We start from the raw sequence: 23,072 nt of genomic DNA on the forward strand, positions 1-23,072 counted from the left end.
CTGCACAGGTGTACTGAAGAGAATAAAGCTGCATACACTGAAATTATAAAGGTATAATGTTAGTCCAACCCTTTTTTCCTCACTCAAATGTTGATCCATGTGCACATTTCATTTTGGTACAATGGCGACACCTGGTGGTTAATGTTTGAACTGATGAATTCATTGTGTTTGTCCTCATACTGTCCTTGTCTGATCCAGAATGTAACATTAGCTTGTAGCATTCAACTAAAGATCTGGATGGGTTGATAAAATAATATATACTATGTGTTTGCATATTTAGATTATTTTGATCTCCACAATTATGTGGTGAATGTAAAAAAACATACATTAATTATATTTTGGAGTTGGTGGATTGGGTTGGGGTTTTAGAAATGTAGGAATGTTGTACCAAAACAATATTAATAATAATAATTACACAGCCAATTATTTCAGTTTTGTCATTATCTTATTTAGGCTAAAGACAATATTATGAAATGGCCTTTTTAATAATTAGGACAATGATGTGCAAAGACAGTTTATAAATGAGTTCTGTATTTAAAGTGGGTTGTATTTCAAATGAAGATTTTAGGGTTCGGAAAAAGGGTGATTATATGTGGTACATTGAATTTAATTGTAAAAAAAAAAAAAATGTATATAACCATATTCACTTAATGATAGATCTGTACACTTTGCATGCAGAATATTTAGCTATGTAGTTTGAGAGCTTGTTGCAAGCTGCCCATAGATGATTTTAATATACATAATCAAATATGTACAGGACAAATGCATAGAGTTTATGCAATAAAAAGCATTTTTGTAATATCTGTGGCATCTTCACTGATTCCCTACTGTTTCCTAAAAAAAATCATATTGCACTTTTAACACGCTATTGATCGGGCTCTATTAATAATACTGGTTTTGTTGCACTGTGTATCATCATGACCAATGCAGTGATGTAAAAACAAATGGTACGCTTTATTATGAGTGCATTATTTGAATGGGCGTAAGTACAAGTATAACCAATATAAGCAAAATCGATATTGTTTCACTGTCATAAGGACACAGGTTAGTTAATACTGAGTAACTTACATTTCAGTTCTATTTTTGCTCCACCAATGAAAATATTTCCAAAGGAGGCCACAGCAGAATCAACTGCAACACACGGCAGCAGGGTTTTGGTCCTGAATGAATCAGTGTTTTTAAAGAATTGGGTGAGTGAATGATTCACCACCACCTTAGAGGCGCCCCTGCCTATAACTAAATGCTTGAACTAGCAGCAAAGGTGCGGTCAAACAGTGAAAAGACCAAATTCAGTAAAGGGGGTCGTCTAAAATTTGAACTAATTTTATTCTCTGAGTGTACGCACCCTAAAGGCACCAGTCAGACGCTGTTCAAAATTCTGCCACGCCACAGGGTGCCACTAACACAGTTTTCTGTTAAATTACATTATATGTGTCCCATATCATCATAAATGTAAATACTGACTTCACCCTGTGCTGCAAGATAGTTTTACATTCATAGATTTACAGCTTGAATAAAGTATAAACATAGGGAAAAAATGTATAGGCCTAATAAATGTAGCCCTTTCTAATCTTTAATTTTTCTTTTGTTTTGCCATTTTTTCCCATACACTACCTGAGAGCAAAAGTATATACAGGTGCATCTCAATAAATTAGTTTTTTATTTTAAGTAAAACTTAAATATATTCTAGATTTATTAGACATAAAGTAAAATATTTCCAGACTTTTTTGTTTTCATTTTGATGATTACAGCTTGCTGCTCATCAAAATCAAAAAATCAGTATCTCAAATTATTAGAATATTTAATTTTAAGTTCTATTAAATTACCATTCTCTGGGTGTAAATACTGGGTTTAGGTCAGTAATCCAAACAGCAGTCATGAGGAAGTCTGCTGAATTGACAGTTGTCCAGAAGACGATCATCAAGGCCCTCTACAATGAGGGTAAGCCACAGAGGGTCACTGCTGAAAGAGCTGGCTGTTCGCAGAGTGCTGTGCCAGAGCATATTCATGAAAAGTTGACTGGAAGGAAAAAGGTGTACAAGTGAAAGGAATGACCGCAGGCTTGAGAAGATTGCGAGGCGAAGCCGATTTAAGAACTTAGGAGAGCTTCAAAAGGAGTGGACTGAAGCTGGAGTCAGTGCATCAAGAGCCACCACACACAGACATCTTCAGGAAATGAGCTACAACTGTCACATTCCATGTACCAAGCCACTTCTGAACCAAAGACAATGTCAGAAGCGTCTTACCTGGGCTAAGGAGAAAAAGAACTGGACTGTTGCTCAGTGGTCCAAAGTCCTCTTTTCAGATGAAAGTAAATTTTGCATTTCATTTGGAAATCAAGGTCCCAGAGTCTGGAGGAAGAGTGGAGAGGCACAGAAACCATGTTGCTTGAAGTCCAGTGTGAAGTGATGATTTGGGCTGCCATGTCATCTGCTGGTGTTGGACCACTGTGTTTTCTGAAGTCCACAGTCAACGCAGACATCTATGCAGAAAATTTAGAGCACTTCATGCTTCCTGCCCACACTGCCAAAGGTATGGTTCAATGACCATGGTGTTAGTGTACTTGATTGGCCAGCAAACTCGCCTGACCTGAACCCTATAATCTTATAACCCTAGAATCTATGGGGTATTGTCAAGAATAAGATGAGAGACACCAGACCCAACAATGCGATGACTTGAAGGCCGCTATCAAAGCAACCTGGGCTTCATTACACCTGAGCAGTGCCACAGGCTGATCGCCTCCATGCCGCGCTGCATTGATGCAGTAATTCATGCAAAAGGAGACCCAACCAAGTATTGAGTGCATAGAAATGAACATACTTTCAGAAGCCTGACATTTCTGTTTAAAATATCTTTTTTTTTAATTGATCTTATGAAGTATTCTAATTTATTGAGACGAATTAGTGGGTTTTTGTTAAGTTTTGTTGAAACGCAAAAAGCACTTCTTCTCTGCTGTGACATAGTGGTGTATGTTACAATTTTTGCACATCACTTTGGGTGTTCCTGCACACCCAGGAACCCTGCATCTTCCCTTCTTATAATACATTGTGGCCAATGAGAGGTACTCTCTAAAACCTCCTCGAAAAGTACCCCTTATCGCACAACGTTGCCCTGAGGCAACAAAAAGAAAAACTGAATTTCTGAACATGCAAAATAAAAAAAACTTCATAAAACCTGACAAAAGGCTTCTCTACACCTTCATACACACACACATATTTTTTATGTACAGTTCATGTCGTTTTAAATAAGATTACTAAAGCAAATAATATTGCCTTCTTCTCACACCATGTGCTCCTGTGACCATGTGTCAGAACAGGACGTCCCACCTCTTAATGGTGCTTGATATTGACTCCAACACCTTACTGGACTGTTATTTGGTACTTTCTCGACCTTTCTAATTGGTTGTAATCATTTAAAGAAAAATTTACTAAACATAGGGCTTAAGAAAACTTTCCGTTGCCTGAGGGCACCGCTGTGCTATAGAGGGTTAATTACTGAAATAAATGAACTTTTCCATGACATTCTAATTTACTGAGATGCACATGTACTTGCCTGTCGTACTTACATTGTCATGTGCTTCCACCTGGAGGTACCAGGTCACAACACACTTTAGAGTTGCCGGTACTTCAATAGCATAGAGATAACGAAAATGTCGGCTAAACACGCAATGTTGTGGTTGTGACTTGTGAAATATCAGAATCTTTAAAGACAAAATATGTAGTGGAGATGTTGCTGATGTTATCGGATTTTCAGGTAAGATTCTCAATTAATTCAGTTAGCATACGCCCTGAGGTAAAATGTTCAGTGACTGAGGATAGCAAAGATTGTATTTAATTGTCATAATATAACGTACAATACAGACATTATTTTGATTTCATAATATCCTTAAACATAATTTTGACCACAAACTGACAATGAATGTGCGCGTCCACATGTGCAATGCCTCTGAGTTGACCGCCTTTGGAACACGCTCGTCCAATCAGATTTGAGCACTGGAACTAGCTTTCACTGAGAGCACAAACACAAATGGTAAGTGATGATTTTTTTTGCCAAAATATAAAGCCATACCGCACTTCACAAACATAAGCCATATCTCTCAGCTCTGAGGGTGAATCACTAAGTTAATGAGCCAGTAATGAATCATGATGATCAATATTAACCGTGAACTATGGAGGCGTGTAATCTTTTTTTAATTATTTACTCTTGTGCTATGAACTCCAAAGTCATTATGTGTATTTGAGAGCTATGAACAGCTACAATTACTCACTGCTTCACAGCTTACCATAAAATGAAACAAGCCTCTACAACAAAGAAAATCCATAAACCGATATACAGCAGAGCTGTCTATAAAGCTGCTAGTGTTGTTTAATGTAGAAAGATGAAAAAGAATATTTGCCCTAATTTGAGATGTAAATGCATAATAAACAGCGGTGGAATATTTAACAGCTCTCAAACATGTGGCACGGCTCACATGACTGGGAGTTGTCAGTCACAGAGAGCCTGAAGCATCGCAGCAGGAGAGGTTTGGCTCAGTGGTGGGAGGCGCTCAGAGGGTCGATTAGTATGCACAGTTGATGCTCTTTTAAGTTAGAACAGTCTTACCATTGCTGAAGGAAGGTTTGTTGCGTGAGGAAGCTCAGCTGGTGCTTTTCTGACAAGTCAGACCAGTCTCTTAGTAACACATCAACCTCCTGTCACTGGAACATTGTAATGTTTGCCACATATCTTCAAATGACACCCTAAAATGTTTTTGTGGAGGGCAACTTTGATCTTTAGATATACCGCTGTGTCACTGCCAACAGTTCCTCAGGTAAAGTAGCAAGTGTGGTACTTATATAGGGCATTAGACTTCCCTTTTAGACACTGAGCTCTACAACTCTGCAGTTCACCATTTTATTCAAATCAGTCCTATTCAAAATGGAAGACGTATGGGTGCAACAACATCTAATGAAAATGTACAGTTTATCACTTATTTAAAGTGTTCTTGTGTAACTTGGTCGACAATCCCTACCCATCATTTTCCCATATTCCCTTCGCCTACATACTGGCCTTGTTGCTTTAGAGTGTGGTTCAAAATAACAGTATGACTACTACAGGATCCATTCAGCAGAAGATAGAGCTCAGTTACCATAGTTACTATTAAACTGTGCACATATCATAATGCCATTCTCGTGAAGGGCTACTGTATAAAAAATATGCAATAAATAACATATTTCCAGAGCAGACAGCGTATTTAAAACAGAAAACAGACTAGGATCCATAGTCGCTGACAGTGGGAACTTAAAAACAAGAGAATGGAAGAAAAATACAACTCAATAATACTAAAAATGAAGTCTAAATAAAGCTGTTTTCCAGGATAGGAACTAAATTTTCATGTATTTAATTTAAGAGTAGGCTCAAATGATGCATACAATAATGTATAGAGTACTTGCAATACAGCAGTCAATCATTTACAACGTTTAATTGTCATTTTGGTTTCAGCACTCAAAACTTGAGTCACATGGTTGTTCATATGGTTGAACATCAAATATCCTATTGCAAATTTAAGGAACTTCAACATACACTGATCAGGCATAACATTATAACCACCTTCCTAATATTGTGTTGGTCCAACTTTGCTAGCAAAACAGCCCTGACCCGTCGAGGCGTGGACTCCACTAGACCTCTGAAGGTGTGCTGTGGTATCTGGCACCAAGATGTTAGCAGCAGATCCTTTAAGTCCTGTCAGTTGCGAGGTGGAGTCTCCATGGATGGGACTTGTTTGTTCAGCACATCCCACAGATGCTCGATTGGATTGAGATCTGGGGAATTTGTAGGCCAAGTCATCACTTTAAACTGTTGTGCTCCTCAAACCATTCTTGAACCATTTTTGCTTCATGGCAGGATGCATTATGCTGCTGAAAGAGGCCACAGCCACCAGGGAATACCGTTTCAATGATAGGGTGTACATGGTCTACAACAATGCTCAGCGGAACATTGCCCAAAGCATCACACTGTCTCCGCCGGCTTGCCTTCTTTCCATAGTGCATCCTGGTGCCATGTGTTCCCCAGGTAAGCGACGCACACGCACCTGGCCATCCACGTGATGTAAAAGAAAACGTGATTCATCAGACCAGGCCACCTTCTTCCATTGCTCTGTGGTCCAGTTCTGATGCTCACGTGCCCACTGTTGGCACTTTCGACGGTGGACGGGGGTCAGCATGGGCACCCTGACTGGTCTGCGGCTATGCAGCCCCATACGCAACAAACTGTGATGCACTGTGTATTCTGACACCTTTCTATCAGAGCCAGCATTAACTTCTTGAGCAATTTGAGCTACAGTAGCTCGTCTGTTGGATCAAGCCACACAGGCCAGCCTTCGCTCCCCACGTGCACCAATGAGCCTTGTCCACCCATGACCCTGTCGCCGGTTCACCACTGTTCCTTTCTTGGACCACTTTTCATAGATACCAACCACTGCAGACCAGGAACACCCCACAAGAGCTGTAGTTTTGGAGATGCTCTGACCCAGTCATCTAGCCATCACAATTTGGCCCTTGTCAAACTTGCTCAAATCCTTGCGCTTGCTCATTTTCCCTGCTTCTAACACATCAACTTTGAGGACAAAATGTTCACTTGCTGCCTAATATATCCCACCCACTAACAGGTGCTGTGATGAAGAGATAATCAGTGTTATTCACTTCACCTGACAGTGGTCATAATGTTATGCCTGATCGGTGTATAGTTCAAGTGCCTCAAAATATTTTCATTGTGCTGAGGTTACTTTAGGAACCATTGATGTTCTTTAGAGTTCTTGCTGGAACTTATGGAATTCAACGTTCATCAGAGAACTGTCCTTTTGGAAAGGATGTTTAGAGTTTCTCCAGAAGGAGGAAATCTGAGAAACCTAAATGGTGCTTCAAGTATCTTTTAAACTTTTTGTAACATGGAATGTAGTAAGACCCAAAACACAACAAATGCGAACAAGATCAGCTTAAGTTCCACAAAACTGAATAATTTTTCCCAAAAGTTCCCAAACACTAGATGAAGGCCATTGAGATTCCCAACTTTCTAAGGGCACTGACTCATTGCCCTTGGTCCTGTTTCATCAAATTCTTGATGTTCCACTTCTGGCCAGTGCACGAACGCAGGATCAGAGCGTAGCCAAAGTAGACATTAGCTGGTACTACCTCGAGACAGCGTCCTGTAGCTCGGTTGATGATTGATTCATTCTTCAGGGAACAAAAACGAAAAGAATCATTTTAGTGACCGAAGGCAAAAGAACAATTTTCACAAAGTGCTCTATATAAAATGCGACCCTTTCACCTGTGCAAAGTGCCACGTTTTCTGACGTACGCTAGAGACTTTCTCACAGTTCAGGAGCTGTGGATAGTTGCTGATTTTATCATCCACCACACACCGAGTATCCTCGCCAGTGCTTCCCAGAGGACCCAGGAAAAGATAACCCTCCTTAGTGTAGCGACCCAGCTACAAAATAGACCACAGAGGGGATAATGTGAATTTATTTAATTCAGTGATTTGATAACTGGGTCACTGAGTCATTCAGGGGCATTTTGGCACCCTAAGCTGATGATGTTTGCCAGACAGTTTTTGGCAGTTATGGCTATTTACATTATAACAATTAATTTATAATAATTATTAGCTGGGTCAGGCTCCAGAGCCTAGTCAAGACTAGATCTGGACATTCTGGTCTCCAGATTGAATTCAAAACAGAATATAGAGATGTTTTATTTCTTTCTTGTCATTGCATTGCTTAGATGCCACTGATGAACAGAATGCGGAGAACTGTGTCATGAAGAAATTCCCTCTAGATGTAACCTATTTCCTGTGTGCAGAGTGAATAGAGGTTTAGTGGAGGTCAAGTCTGTGGAGATGTATAGCTGTGAGGAGTGTAGCCCTACCTGAGGACCCCAGCCATGGCAGGGGTGCAGAGTTGCTGTGTGGTTTTCCTTTATGCCCTGGTCCACACACAGATGGGTCACATTGGTATTGCGAATCTAGAACACAATAAAAAGACTAAGCAGCTGATAGTTTGGCCTGCTTTTTGTATGTTAAAATGTTATTCTCTCACTATGAAACCTGTTTTAATTTACCTAAATAACAATGCCTCCCTTAAGAGATAGTTCACACATCTTTTACTCACCCTGATATCATATCACTTTCTTTGAAAAACAAGAGATATTCTGAAGAATGTTTTTTCTTCTGTACAATGGAAGTGAATGTTGAACGTCTGGTGCTGTCAAGCTCTAAAAAATGATTGAAAAAAAAGCACCATAAAAGTTTCACAAAAGTGGTTCATATGACTTAAAGCCTATATTCCAAGGCTTCTGATGCCATATAGCTTTGTGTTAAGAACAGACTGAAATTCAAGTCAGTTTTGGCGGTTTGGTGTCACGACCTTCACTACAATTAAATCATTGCATGTCTTGACAATACTTTTGAATAAACGCATATAAAACTTGAGAGCTGAAGTAAGATAATTGGTAAGAATTAGCTAAATAATGATTTCAAATTTGATATATGCCTCACACTATGCAATCATTTGGACTATACAAAGACTTTTGATTTGAAGTGATTTTGTTAGCTCAACAGCCCCAGTTCACATGAACTTTCATTGTATGGAAAAGTGTGCTGAAGACATTCTTCAAAATTTATTTTGGTTTCATTGAAGAAAGTCATACTGGTTTGAAGGACATGAGGGTGAGTAAATGATTTTTGGGTGAAATAACCATTTAACAACAATTAAGCGAAGAATGTTCTTCCAAAAAAGCCTCCTTTACAAGTGCCAACTGTGTTGGTCAGAGACCCAGTGTTAAGGTATTTGTGAAAATTTGCAGGCAAAACACAGGTCCATTGTCTATTGCCAATAGTGTATCGATGTATGAAGCACAGCTCACACAGATATCACTTTCAAACCAGCAGCTTTCCGTTGGTCAACACGGCGAATCCGCAAGACCATACTGAACCTGTTGCGAAATCTTGCAGAACAACTGCAAATTTTACCACACCAGTCATTTTACACGACACTCACTTCTCCATAAAAGAGAGTGTTGTTGTATCTCCTCATCTCTGGATAGATATTGTCAAGGTACCACTCAAAGCTTTTGCACTGGAGTTTTTTCCTGAGCTCTAGTCTCTGGGATATGTCTCCAAAGTCAATACCATGGTTCTGCAGGGACAAAAAAGTAAAAGTACAAAATGTTATACTATTTATTATTATAATACTGAAAATATGTTAAGTGTTTACCTTCATCGGGAGGTTCCATGCCAAATACACATTAGTTTTGTATTGGTCCATCCAGACTTCTGCCACACGAAGAGCATTGCGTCTAGTGTGAAAGGCGATGTTACTGTGGTAGGGCTTTTTTGTTCTAGCAATATGTGCCACTCTGGAACAGGGCAGAACTTCCATGCTGCCCCCACACAGCCAAACCTGGGATTTGAAAATATATACACACACCTATAAAACTTAAGTTCTGGCATACAGTAATTTTAAAAGGAAAAAAGCTAAAATACATTTCAAATGAAGGTTCTGTGGACTGAGCGTAGGGAGGCTAAGTTATGAATGCTCTACTTTAGCGGAGGGATGTGGGTGGCATACTAACCCTGATTCCCAGCTCTATATTTTCGCCTCCATACACGTCCATCCCTGAGTCCAGTAGGCCCAACTCCCCAAAGTATTCCCGGTTTACCACAAAAGAGCAGCCTATCATTGCTGGCGTCCTAAAAAACAGATTTTACACTGTATATTTTCAATGCTGTTTTTTCTCTGATATACCTAATAATTAATGAAGAAATAATGGTTAATATTGAAAAATAATTCTAAACATAATTTGAAACTGCAGTGGAAAAATAAAATGTGTTTTTTTAAATATGAGATCCTTTTGTGTTTAAGAGAATACAGTAAGCACTTTTACACTGTATTAAGACCACTTGCAACCTTGCATTAGATTTTTTGAAACTGTATTATCTCTCCTTCTAACTGTGGGTGAAATTCAATGCAGTGATGAATGGTACACAGTGTGAAACAATACTGTGCTAGAATATTATGCCGAGTTGTTTAGCAAAAGAAAACCAGTCACAAACTAAACAATGCTTACCTTCTTAAATATTAATATCCTTTGTACAGACCATTAAACTTTCAATGCACTGTTTTAGCTTCAGCCTTAGAGTGAAACATTTGAAAATGCTCCTGTGAATTTTCCTTCTATTTGTATTTTTTGAATGTTCCAGAAATTTTAAGATGACCAGAGCAGATACATGAGGTGACATTTTCACAGCTGGACAAGCAAGTCATGCTATTAAAACTGGAACTGTACTTGTCCAACCAATGTTATTAACCTTGTATGCAAATAAGAATGCTAATGTAGAAGTTCATGCATGTACATGGCGAACTCTTGCCACCTGGCCATCCAATATTAATTAGTAACCCATAGTGTGAACAATGTGAAACCCAGGATTGCATTCAGAATGTGAAAAGTCCTGTAGGATCATACCTGATAGGTGCAGAAGTGTCCCCTTCATCCCACCACTGTTTCGGTGGGCTAATGTACATACACCAGAGCTCCCAGTTATAGCCGTGACCTGAGTTCTCATAGCGTTCCAGCTCAAACGTCTCGTCTTTAATGTTATCTATGGACGGCAGGATGATCCTCTTGTGGTTCTCCTTGATTCTAGACAGAACTGGTTCAGCCCTGACAAGGGGATGTAGAGGTTAGATCATTATAAGCAAAGCTGTATTGCACAGTGCTAATAACACTTCTTCAGCTCTGCTGTGGAGCTAAATCTAATCCTGGCTTGAGAATGTGTTGGCTGATTTCTCACCTCACATCAGCCAATTAGATGGACCTACAGAGGGCACATGAACCCTGTTTACACATAGTATTAAAATATGTTCCATCTGAACAGAAGTGCACAGCACTAAATACAGGTGTGAATGGGGTACACGACGCTTAATGATCTGATTACAGAAAACTCATTTGTAGGTTGTCAAAAAAGCATGTGATGACATTCCATGCTGAAAAAAATACATTTACAGTGTAAAATTATTTTACAGTGTCCCTGTTACACATTTAACATGTAGTTACTATATTAATAACTGTCAATTATGCATCGTTACATGCAACTAACCCTAAACCAAACCTTGACCCTAACTGTAATTATAAAGTATGTGTAGTTAATTACTATTATTACTCATTACTTAAAGGGGTCATGAACTGCGTTGGTTTATTGTTTTATAATGTTTCCTGGGGTGCACTTATAATGTTAGTATGCTTTTTACATCCAAAATTGTCATAATTTATTTATAAAAGGCATTTTTCCTACCCTGATTTTAGCCCTTTGGTTTGAACACTCTGTTTTAAGGGGCGTGTCTGCTGTGAGACTTAAGTGTAAACACCCACTGCTGTGATTGGCTAATATCTTTGCATATGAAATAACCAAGAATTACTCTCTCTTTTAGCGCGTTTTTACTATTACAGCTCTCAGGGTTAACTAATTGTGAAAAGTGAGATCATTTAGATCTATGGCATTATATTTAGATCGTGGCATGAAAGGTTGCAGAGATGAACACTGTAGTCGATCACAGACATGTTGAGTGAATGAAAGCAGTGATCTCGTCATTGAATTTCTGTACACTAACAAATGCTTTCATCTTCACTATCATCTTCACTTTCATCTTCACAGTGCAAATGCGATATAATTAAGAGAATTGTTGAATAAAACTAGTTTTTATATGCGTCAGTCACTGATAAACTCGCGCTGTTTGATTGACAGCTTCAGCGCGCGCTGCTCCAACGATTGCAAAGGGAGCTTTCTTTGACCGCTTTCTTTATATAATTTAATCACCGTTAAATAACAGATTATTTTCATCCTACTAAGAGAAACAACGCAAGTTGATGTTTAGTCACGGGTTTGATTTACTGACACACAGACAAAGATCATCTGACTGTACATGAATCACAGATCAACTCACAGCGTCACAAAACAAGCTACTAAAGTCACAAAAAAGCTTTGTTGATTGACCATTTTTTATTTAAAGTGAAGGTATTTGATCGTAATAATTCAGGACATAACAGCATAACGCAATAACAGCGTTTTTCAGTTTATTTAAATTAGGATATTTTACTTTAATTCTACAGGGTTAATTGGCTGCCATTCATTTGACCGTTTTACCATTTAACTGTTTTGTTACTGTTTAATTACTGATTATTTTTGTAATTTTACATTTGTTTGTAATTTAAGAAAACAGAAAAAATACTGTATAAAAAATACAGTACATTTTCTGTAAAAAATATGTGAATTACTGTAATTTTTCATTAATGTCATAACACATAAAATAACAGCCGTGTTGTTTTGAGTATAATTTTAAATAAAATAAAATGACTGTAAAAAATCAGTTATTTTCCATAAAATTAGGATTTTTTTGTGTAGGAGCCATACAATTTACTGATCGCGAGCACGGATGAGGCCCTCTCTCTTCTGATTGCGCACTATTTTGATAAGACCCCGGTAGCTGATGAATTTAAAAAAACTGTTCTATTGCGCTTCTGATTTGGCAGTGAAATTGTGAAGATGTGAAGGATTCTATGGTCCAGTTAGTATTTTCACCCCATAATGGCGGCCGCGCTACCGAAGCGCCATCTAGTGGCTGTTACCCAAAAGTATCAAAGTGTCGCCTCTTGTGTTCTCTTTGCTTAGGCTACCTATTCTATTGCATATCATGCGCGAATCGGTGGGCGAGGCTAAACAGGCAGATGATGAAGTAGGCGTTGATCTTCTTCTGAAGAGGCGGTGCTTGCTGCCCTTTGACGTCATAGATCCCCACTTTGTAAATCCTGTCGTTTGCTGGGTCTGGTGTCAATTAAAGCTTTTATTGGACTAACAAGGAAGTTTTCAGCTCTGAAACTTACAGGATATTCTTATAGTATCATGACCTCTTATATGTCAAAAGCTCAAGGAAAATTTGATTTCTCAGTTCATCACCCCTTTAATTGTATAATTACACTGTAACAAGGACACCTTAAAATAAAGTGCAACCAAACATTTAAATCAGCCTGAGATGGTCTGGTCTTAAGATGCTGGTCTTAGCTGTTCTCAGGCTTGTTTTAGGGTAGGGTGTGTTCACACTTGTCATGTTTGGTTTGATTAAAACAAACTCTGGTACGATTTGCTCTGTTAGTGCGATTCATTTGAACATGTGTGAACGCTGCCATCCGAACCCTGGTGCGCACCAAACAAGCGGACCGAGACCGCTGAAAAGATGGTCAAACAAACTCTGGTGCGGTTCAAATGATATATGAACGCAACACGGACCAAAGACATGTAAACAAACCAAAAACAGGAAAATGAGACCCTAAAAAGGATCCTCATGCATATGGGTTTTTCTCGTCATAGTTGCGAGTTTGCCCATCACAGGCATCAGACGCGCCGTCTCCATGCAGCAAATCGTTTGTGTGTGATGGAGGGATTCCCACCACTCTTTTGACTCCTTTACACATTTTATAAGCTCTTCACGAGTTCCCAGCTGGACAAAAATACCATCATATGCACAACAAGTGCATTTATCTCAGCACACAGCACTGTTTTGGATGTTCGGTAAGTTCCGTCTCAAAATAGGCAATACGTCATAAAATCCGACCAATCAGGTTGTGAACGTATCCCTATGCCTTTAGGTTCGGTATCTTTTGGTTTGGTGATAAAATTGCCAATCTGAACACTAATCAGACCAGGACTAAATGTTTTATGTATTTTTTTTTTGGTTCAGACCAAACAAACCGAACTACAAGTTCCCTTAGAGGGTATTAAGGTCATCTCCTTTTTCCCCCTGATTTTTTAGGCTATGCTACTTCTTTTACAAGAAGTAACAAGAGACATAGCCAATTTGAGATGAATGTTACTACTGGTTGTAAACAGCTGTCTCAGATGAACACTTCTGTTTAGATTACCCAATATGGATGTAATACCAGGTGTAAACAAGGCCTGAGGAGTCGAGGTGAGAATGAGACCATCTATAAAACCAGCAGCATTGTGTACAAGTGCTAGATTCTCACCATGCAGGCGTGAACTCAACATGGGCATCAAAGAAGCCAGTCACCTCCCCAGTGGCCACTTTCCAGCCCTCGATGCGAGCACGGATGAGGCCTTCTCTCTTCTGATTGCGCACTATTTTGATAAGACCCGGGTAGCGCTTGTTGACATACTCCTCCAGTGGCTCTTTCAGTTGCACTGTCATGCATAAACACACACACACATAAACGGTAAAGAGGGAGAAATCTCGTTTCATGGTGCATGAGTGCTCGTCGCTGTGTTTAAACCACACCAGAGGGAATGTGTCTCCTACGCCAAAAGTCTAACGTGCCTTTGATCTGTGCTACAGGGATCCACACCATCCCCCTGGAAAACACGTTCTTGGAAAGTGTTCCCTTTCCCTACGTTAAACACTGTCATCTGCATTCCGAGTGACAAACCGTGAATCACTGACATTATGAGGACAGAAATGGGTGTGCTGCTCGCCTGCCCCCTCGTTTCAGCAAATGCAGGCTTTTCCCCCTGCGCTGATGGACAGTTGGCCCTACGCCACTGGCTCATGCCAACAATGTGATGGAAATTGAACTGTCTCTCTGGGAAGGCCTCAGCACACACTTTGATACAATAGACAGGAATATCCATGCGCAATGTGAGCAAAGGGTGCTTTGGCAAAATACTCCAGTTTATAATTGTTGACACTCATGCTCAAATACAGCACAATGGATTAAACCCTGTCAGAATGCTTTAAGAAACTAGATTACTGCATTTTCTATTTGCTATGTGGTTTCTAAGGTGTTATTGTGGCTTTTTAGTTCATTACTATACAGTTGCTAGTAGGGGGTTGGAGGTGAGTATTTGGTGGTTTCTTACTGGTCCAAAGCAAAAGAACCCAGCCATCTAATGGTGCATTCAAGTCCTGTCGGAAAGATTGTATTTATGAGTTCAATGTACTTAAACAGCACCACAAAGTCATAATTATGAGTGGATTTCCTTTGATCCCAGAGTTTCCGAGTTGGGGTCATGTGAATGAGAAAACTTGGCAGATACAATGGGTGCAGCATCTGTAGTTGACAGTAAGTATGTATGAAATTACTATTTGATAGTATTGTACAGTTAAGACAGAATTCAGTTTACATCTCCTTCAGAAATGGAATAACATCATTGTAGAAGTCGAGTTAAAAACCCTTGCTGTATTTTTTGTACAAAAGGTACATTGCCATCTTGCTCCAGTCAAAGTGATTTGTACGCAACTGACGTCATACTTAGGACTTCCCAACTGGTAAATACGAACTTTCCAGGAGGACTTGATTTTTTCAAACCATTTTGTGGTTCATCAGAGAAAACCATATGAATAACCGCTAAATGTGTTGATTAAAGCCAACATCATCTTATTTCTCACCGTCATCACTGTTGTCATCCACTAAGATGATCTCCTTTAGAAGGTGAGCCGGTGTGTGGTTGACAGCTGAATGGACCGAACGCAGGATGACGGACAATGCCTCATTTACAAAGATGAAGATGATGGAAATCTGAGGCAGGTCACGTGGATAAAAGGCCTTTTTGCATCTATAAAAACACACATATATGGACATACACAGAAGATCTCATTATCTTTGAAACAAATCACCTCCATGAAGCTTTGGTTGTGAAACCTTTCATTTCCTAACAGAAGGAAAGACTTATTTGCACATTTTCACTGTAACAATTACATTTAGCTGAACTTAGAAACAGTAAATGTCACTTTCCTCTCCAGTCTTGAAGTATGGAAAATCTCATATGCAAATAGTTCTAGACATTCTAGATTAATTATGACAATGGATTTTTGTTAATAAATGACACATATGAAAAATTATATGTCTCGTCTTTGCTGGTCAGTTAACTCATTCCATATTACATCAAGAGTAACTGTAAAAAGCACATCGATATAGATATTTTCAAGATAAAAAAAAAAGGTCACTGGCACTAACTTGCTGGGCCGATAATCTGGAATAGATCTATCCAGAGAGATTTTGTCACTCAGAAATGCATTGTAGCCATATTTCTCCCTCAGGAATTTGGCCTCCTTTTCTTCTGCCGGTGTAAGTGTGGCCGGTATACCTCCTCTACCTCTGCCTCCAAAACCTTCGATGAGTCCAAGAGAATTGGACAAACCTATTCAATACAAATTACTCAATTATTTAAGTGCCATTCTTGTTCTATGAAAAGGAATTTTTGTGAATAATACTATGGTCAGACTTTACAAATTATTACAGTATGTAGCAACTTTGTGGAGTTGTTTGTGATAATAAAGGAGATACCATTCAGTTGTCTGTACACCACATCTTCCAGTGATCCCAGTCTTTTCAAGAGCACGTCATGAGTGATGATAGTCTCCTGAGCAGATCCATTCAGATGCGTCTGTCCTCTCACATCAGCAGCCGCCTGTTGACCAACACCTTTGGTTGTGCGTAAATTGCACTTGCCCCAAAAAGTGATGAAGCCAGCCACCGTAAACACATTCAACACCAGTAAGATTTTCCATCTTCTCATCACAAATGCCATGAAAGATTTTGGTGTTCGGAATCCAGCGAATCGCATCTTGGAAGACATTTCATACACAAATTTAACTTGTGATGTTCACTGAACTGATAATCTATTTTATTGATAGACACAGTATAAGAGACAGGAAATCAAAAAGAAACAGATGGGACTAGAATAGGAAAATGACCTGGGCTTGACAAACCTAGGTCTACCAAGAGGCATGGCAAGCACTCACACTACCCATATCTAGACAAATATTTTCTCTAGGTATGTATATTTAATTGTTTCATTACATTCTCTGGAATACTTGATTCTGATTGGTCGCGCCATTCAGCGGTTAAATGCCGCTGCTACTCTTGTGTGAATCATATCCCTCCGCCGTCCATCTATAAGCGCCAGTTAGAAGAATACTTAATTGACTTAATCTTTCGACTCAAAACGGTTATGGTTATGTTAAAATGGCCTCAGAGGACTTCAGGAAACTTTTATGGGTAACATTAAACTTTTGATACATGACTATATATGGACGCAGAGTCTCCAGAACGACGAACTGGTAGGTATAAGACACGAGATCGACAAGAGGAAGGAAGACAAGTTTGGAATGACAAGCCTACTTTTTATATAGCCCTATTATTATTAATAATAATAACAATCATATTTAATAGTCCATTATTCCATCTTCTTGCTAAGCTGATTGTTGTCATCATATAGGACTATCAGTAATTTAACTCAAGTCAATATTCCCATTGTCCCTGTAGGCCTATTTAATTACTAAAGTAGCATGGTACAAAGGAGATAATGTACAAGTAGCTGATCATTGTCACTAAATAAATTATTTTTATGGAGATAACCCTGACAGCAACATAGTGTCCGGCCCACATCTGGTCTGCGTGTAAACCACAAGTTCGACCGACTGAACGTACATTAACGTCATTTTTTACATTTATAATTCTCTACTACTTCATTTGATGTTTCTGTATTCAAAATTTCATATTTTATAATTCTCTACTACTTCATTTGATGTTTCTGTATTCAAACTTTCATATTTTATTTCTTAACATTATAATTTCTTCAGTCTAAATGCATTTGCTGTCTGTAAATGCACCTTTTTGTAACATATGTTCTAGGTAGGCAGCTCACTATAGGTTTTGAGACACAACAGGCTTCTGAAAATCAGACTTCTACATTATATGAATCTCCATCATACCCAACTGCTTTATCTGACCAAGAGCAAATGTAACTGACAACTTGAGTCATACCTACTGTTTCTTGCGATACTTGTTATACGGCTGTTATAGGCTAGTTCATTTAAGAAATTTGCCATTACCACTTACCATTTCGGATAGGTAAAATGCATCCTGCACTTGAACATAGTGGAGTCCGTCTGTGCGCTTTCATCCGTATTCACATGTTATTAAAAATAAAATCCACATGGGAGATATTTACATAGCCTACTTAAAAGAGTCACAGCAAAGGTCCTCAACTGCAGTCATTCATCATAAGACGTCTGTCAGTCAATTTCAAGAAGTCTTCAATGACAAACACAGCTGTTCTTTGCTGGAAATAATGTCAAAAGATGTTTCGAGAGGTCAGGCTTAACCTGTGTGTTTGCCCTGGATAAAAAGATGTAAGATCCCTTCACTTCAGCTATGAGACTCCGCAGACGCAACATCATCTCCAGCCGGATTCATCCACATCAAGCGCAGTCTTCATTATAAGCACTATTTCATATCCCGCTGTTATGTGATGGTCCTTCCGTGAAACGATGATTCCGGAGCAGACCGCATCTCGTGCCATCCACACTGTTTTCTGCAGTTAATGTGCCCTGTTAAATCGTTTTGTCCACATAATGCTGGATAGCGCCTCGGATGAGACTGATGGAAAACACGGAGTGGATGAAGCATGTGGAGCTTTGTGGAAGTAAAGCGCTGCGCACACGTGCGCCACTTAACTCGGTTCACCTATGTTCAAAGAAGATACAGGCTTAATATGTTTCTAATCTAGTAGTTAATATGACGTGTTTTGAGACAGTTTACAGAATTGAATTGAATTGAATTGAATTGAAAGGAATGATATACTAGAAATTAAAGGATTAGTTCACCCAAAAATGAAAATAATGTAATTTATTACTCACCCTCGTGTCGTTCTACACCCGTAAGACCTTCGTTCATCTTCTGAACACAAATTAAGATATTGTCGATGAAATCTGATGGCTCAGTGAGGCCTTTATTGGGAGCAAAGCCATTCAAACTCTCAACATCCATAAAGCTACTAAAAACATATTTGAACAGTTCATGTGAGTTCAGTGGTTCTACCTTAATATTAGGTGATAAGAATACTTTTTTTTTTTTTTCACCAAAAAAACAAAAAACAAACAAAATAAAGACTTTTCAAGAACATAGTGATGGGGCGATTTCAAAGCACTGCTTCGGAGCTTGACAAATCGAAACGCCAAAGTCATGGGCTGTGTCCGAAAACCTAAGTTGCTGACTTGCTGCCTCGCTTCCTCATCAAGCAATGACTTGTAAGGCAGCGTTTGTGCATGAAGGATAGACTTCTGAGGCAGCATAAGAGTTTTAATGATCTACAGCAATCCCAGACAGCAACATAGTGTTGCCCAGATCTGGCCCACATCTGGTAGATGTGGATTACACCAGATGTGGGCCGGATCTGGCTCGACACTATGTTGCTGTCAGGGATATAGCGTGAGCTTTGGTGAGAACTAAACAAATATTTAATTACTACAGTAGTAATTTCTCGCTAGAAATGACATCAAAAGTGGAAAATGTTGGTCAAAAATGTACATTTACTCACAAACTGGCCAGCAAACGCAACTTTCGGACACCATCTTTATTTTTCTTGCTCAACTGTCACAGAATGGAAAGCACAGGATTGTGGGATATCAAAGGCAACAAAGGACACATCTATGCTGCCTTCAAAAATCGATCAGATGAAGGTATCTCAGGAAACAGGAAGTGAAGCTAAATTTGAATTCGGACGTGCCTTGATGCCTTCCTAACTTGAAATGTGTCCTCCAAAGGCAGCATTTTCCAGTTTTCAGACGCAGTCATGATTTCAGCAGTTTAGTCGTTTGATAGGAGATCCAAATCCCTGATTCGAACCAAAAGATTCATAAAGCTCAGAAGCTTCATGAAGCATGAAATCGGCCCATATAGATATTGTTGAAAAGTCATTATTTTGGGTTTTTTTGGTGCACAAAAAGTATTCTTGTTGCTCTATAATATTAAGAACCACTGAATTCACATGAACTGTTTCAAATATGTTTTAGTAGCTTTATGGATGTTGAGAGTTTCAATGGCTTTGCTCTCAATAGAGGCCTCACTGAGCCATCGGATTTCATCAACAACATCTTAACTTGTTATTAGAAGATGAACGAAGGTCTTATGGGTGTAGAACAACATGAGGGGGAGTAATAAATGACATTATTTTCATTTTTGGGTGAACTAACCCTTTAAGATACTTGAGGTACTATTTGAGGTAGATTGGCACACTGGTTGAACCCTCTGGAGAACTGACAGTCTTTAGAGTTCTTGCATGAATGTATGGGTTCTAAATTCCTAAGAGAACTCTTTTTGAAATGTTTCCTAGAGCTTCTTCAGAGTGCTCCGTCAGTTTTCCACCCAAATTGTGCCTCAAGTAGTATATCTTCATATTTACAGTAAAAAAATCATGTTGTTCCAAACCTGTGTGGCTTTATTGCTTCTAAAACAGGAGAGGAGAAATTCTGCAGGATGTCCAATCTGCTCTCTTCCATAAAGAGTTATAGAAACTCCAGAAATAATGTGAATGGGAGCTGCGGCCACTGACCTCCAAAATACGAAATAAAAGTAATTCATACAGTGAGTCATCGTAATCCATATGATAGGTTGGTGTGCTGAACAGCCTGAAATTTAAAACAGGGTTTCATTCACGCACAAATTTGTGTGTAAAATCTGCATACAAACGCTTTCACCAATGATTCACCAAAAACTTTCGTACTAAAATTTATTCTAAGTTTACAAAAAAGTTATACACACAGATGCAAAAATCACATAACATGGGTGGCCTTATAAGCATGTTAAGGTTAAATTTGATACAGAAATTATTTCATCATACAGTGAAAGAGTACGGTGTTATAGCCCAAGCAGGGCCATAGCTGGGGTATATCTGGGGCTCTGTTGTAGGTTGTTGCTGTGGGCCTCCTTGAAATCGTGTTCTGGGACTCGGTTGAAACCTTTTGGCCCTAAGCCTGTTCCTCTGCATAAAAATGCATATATGCGTATGTTAGGGCTGGGCGATCGCATGTGAATGTCACGTGCATTTCGTCAGTAAAGCCGGTTCCCTGATTACCGCTAAATCGCCATCACCTGCTTTCAAATGGAGCGGCATTTAATAGACAGAGCTGTAGATCACTGACAAGCCACGCAATATCGCATTCATAATCGAAGGCGATTCATCTGCGATATGAACGCGATATTGCGTAGCTTGTCAGTGAACTACGGCTCTGTCTATTAAATGCCGCTCCATTTGAAAGCAGGTGATGGCGATTTAGCGGTAATCAGGGAACCGGCTTTACTGACAAAATTCGCGTGACAATCACATGCGATATATCCCCCAGCCCTAGCGTATGTACAGCTAAAAGATTTGTAGCTATAAACTGTATTTTTTTCAGTATGAACTGGTTTTGAGCATGGCACACTAACCCTAACCCACACTTGGCATTGCTAGAGGATCTTGCTGTGCATGCTCTCAGGGGACAGCACATCTTTAGAGAGCTTCATATGTGATGGAAGGCAGTAAAAAAAGGTTGTGCGGAAAGCCCTTATATGGAGTTTGGGCGTATTTTATGCAAAATACTAACCTCGGGCATACAATCACTCATTTAGAATAGTCCAAATTCATTAACATTATAAAGAGGTTAAGAATAATTTTATGTGTACGCACGTCTTAGGCTATATTTTTTTGAGAGATGTTCTTCGGTGTGTATAAATACCAATTAATAATCCATGCAGTAATTAGTGAACAAGACCCATCGGATCTCATTTGTGCCCTGCATTATCCAAGTTTGATGACAATGGCATCAAATGTTTTTGTACCTTGTGAACAGTCGTTATTGATGTCAAACCTTGTGCAATGTGTATTTTGACGCAAGCACAAAGCACAGAGCAGGTGTTGTGCCTAATTTGGTCTCTCTGCCAAATTATTACCCCCCTCGCTGAAGCAGTTACCTGATTGCCTAATCCTAATCCTAACCCCACCACCACATCTAATCCTAAACTTACCTATACTAAAGATTTTAAAGGAGTGGGGGTGGGGTAATCTTGAGGGATCAGAATTGAGAAAAAATTAGAGCTATGAGGGTGATTAAATATTGCTTAATTTGATTAGCAAGTCACTCATTTTAGGCTTATTTTTCAATTTTTTTCAGACCTGGTCATTCGTTTTTCTTGCAAGAACATGCTATATTTACGGCACAGTATAGGGGATCGTTTCATTCACAGAGGAGGAGAGTATTGCATTTTGAAGTCTTCAAGGGAGTTCTAGAAGCATCCTACCTGATTGTCTCCAATATCCATTTTGCACCTCATTCACTCCAAGTATTGACCAAGATACTTTCACAGTAGCACTGTAATCTGACCCTAATTCTAAACCTATTAACCAGGAAGACATTTCTATAATCCATCCATCATGTATAAGTAACCACATAAACAAAATGCATTTTGAAGGTTTGTTTGAAGCTGTCACCTTCAATGTACATTATTTATAGCTGTATAGGCTTTCCTCTCTGTTGCACCTTTAAATTCCACGAGTTCAGGAGGAAATAGGTCACCCATATAGCCCAAGGAATTGATGTGCCTGGCCGCATAGCGGTAACTTGGTAGCTCTCGCCACAATCATGTTATTCCCTCCACACACAAGTGCGTCATGTGACCCCTGGTTCTTCTATAGGACTGACATTCTTGTTCTTGATTATTTGATAAACAGGAAGTGGCATAATGAGGTTGAATACTGAGAACAAAGATGAAAGCAAGGATGGGAGGAACCTATACACGAAAGAGTACTAAAAATAATGAGGGAGCCACACCTAACAACATCATCCTCTGACTCGGGCCAGTTTGATTGGGTCAGTGTGTGATCAGCGTGTTTTGATGAGAATATTGTGTTTTATGTTCCAATTAACCAGACAGCTTTAGTCAACAGGAAATCAAAACTGACTGTATTTACTTTCTTTGTACACATTTCTGGTCTTATTGTCAACAATTTTACATTATTCAAAAGAAAACAACGTTTGTCTTTCTTTCTATGGAGCCCGGCATGTGACATGCGGAAAAACAAAACATTTTGGCCACGGATTAAGAATTAATTCCCTCTTTTTTGGTAAATTGTGGCCACTTGTTCTAATTTGTTTCACCATTTTAGTTAAATTGTGGTTTAACTACATTAAATCGAGGCAATTAATAGGCACAACTGAAATGAGGAGGCAACATAGTTACATTTTCTCATGAGATCAGGTTGGTTGATTC

General features: G+C 39.1%; 1 protein-coding gene across 1 annotated transcript; it reads right to left on the reverse strand.

Annotated features, from left to right (window-relative positions):
- Positions 1–6,301: 6,301 nt before the first annotated feature.
- galnt17 (polypeptide N-acetylgalactosaminyltransferase 17) lies at positions 6,302–18,486 on the reverse strand. The gene is made up of 12 exons (XM_048161912.1): positions 17,883–18,486; positions 16,326–16,605; positions 15,996–16,179; positions 15,428–15,594; positions 14,052–14,226; positions 10,497–10,694; positions 9,606–9,723; positions 9,248–9,433; positions 9,032–9,169; positions 7,902–7,997; positions 7,306–7,467; positions 6,302–7,211 (listed from the first exon to the last, which is right to left on the reverse strand). Exons 1-12 carry the CDS (start codon positions 17,883–17,885, stop codon positions 7,065–7,067), a joined length of 1,854 nt encoding a protein of 617 aa, XP_048017869.1. The 5' UTR covers positions 17,886–18,486; the 3' UTR covers positions 6,302–7,064.
- Between the last annotated feature and the right edge of the window lie 4,586 nt (positions 18,487–23,072).

This window comes from Megalobrama amblycephala, linkage group LG16 (assembly GCF_018812025.1).
Source record: "Megalobrama amblycephala isolate DHTTF-2021 linkage group LG16, ASM1881202v1, whole genome shotgun sequence".
In the NCBI taxonomy this organism is placed as follows: Eukaryota; Metazoa; Chordata; class Actinopteri; order Cypriniformes; family Xenocyprididae; genus Megalobrama; species Megalobrama amblycephala.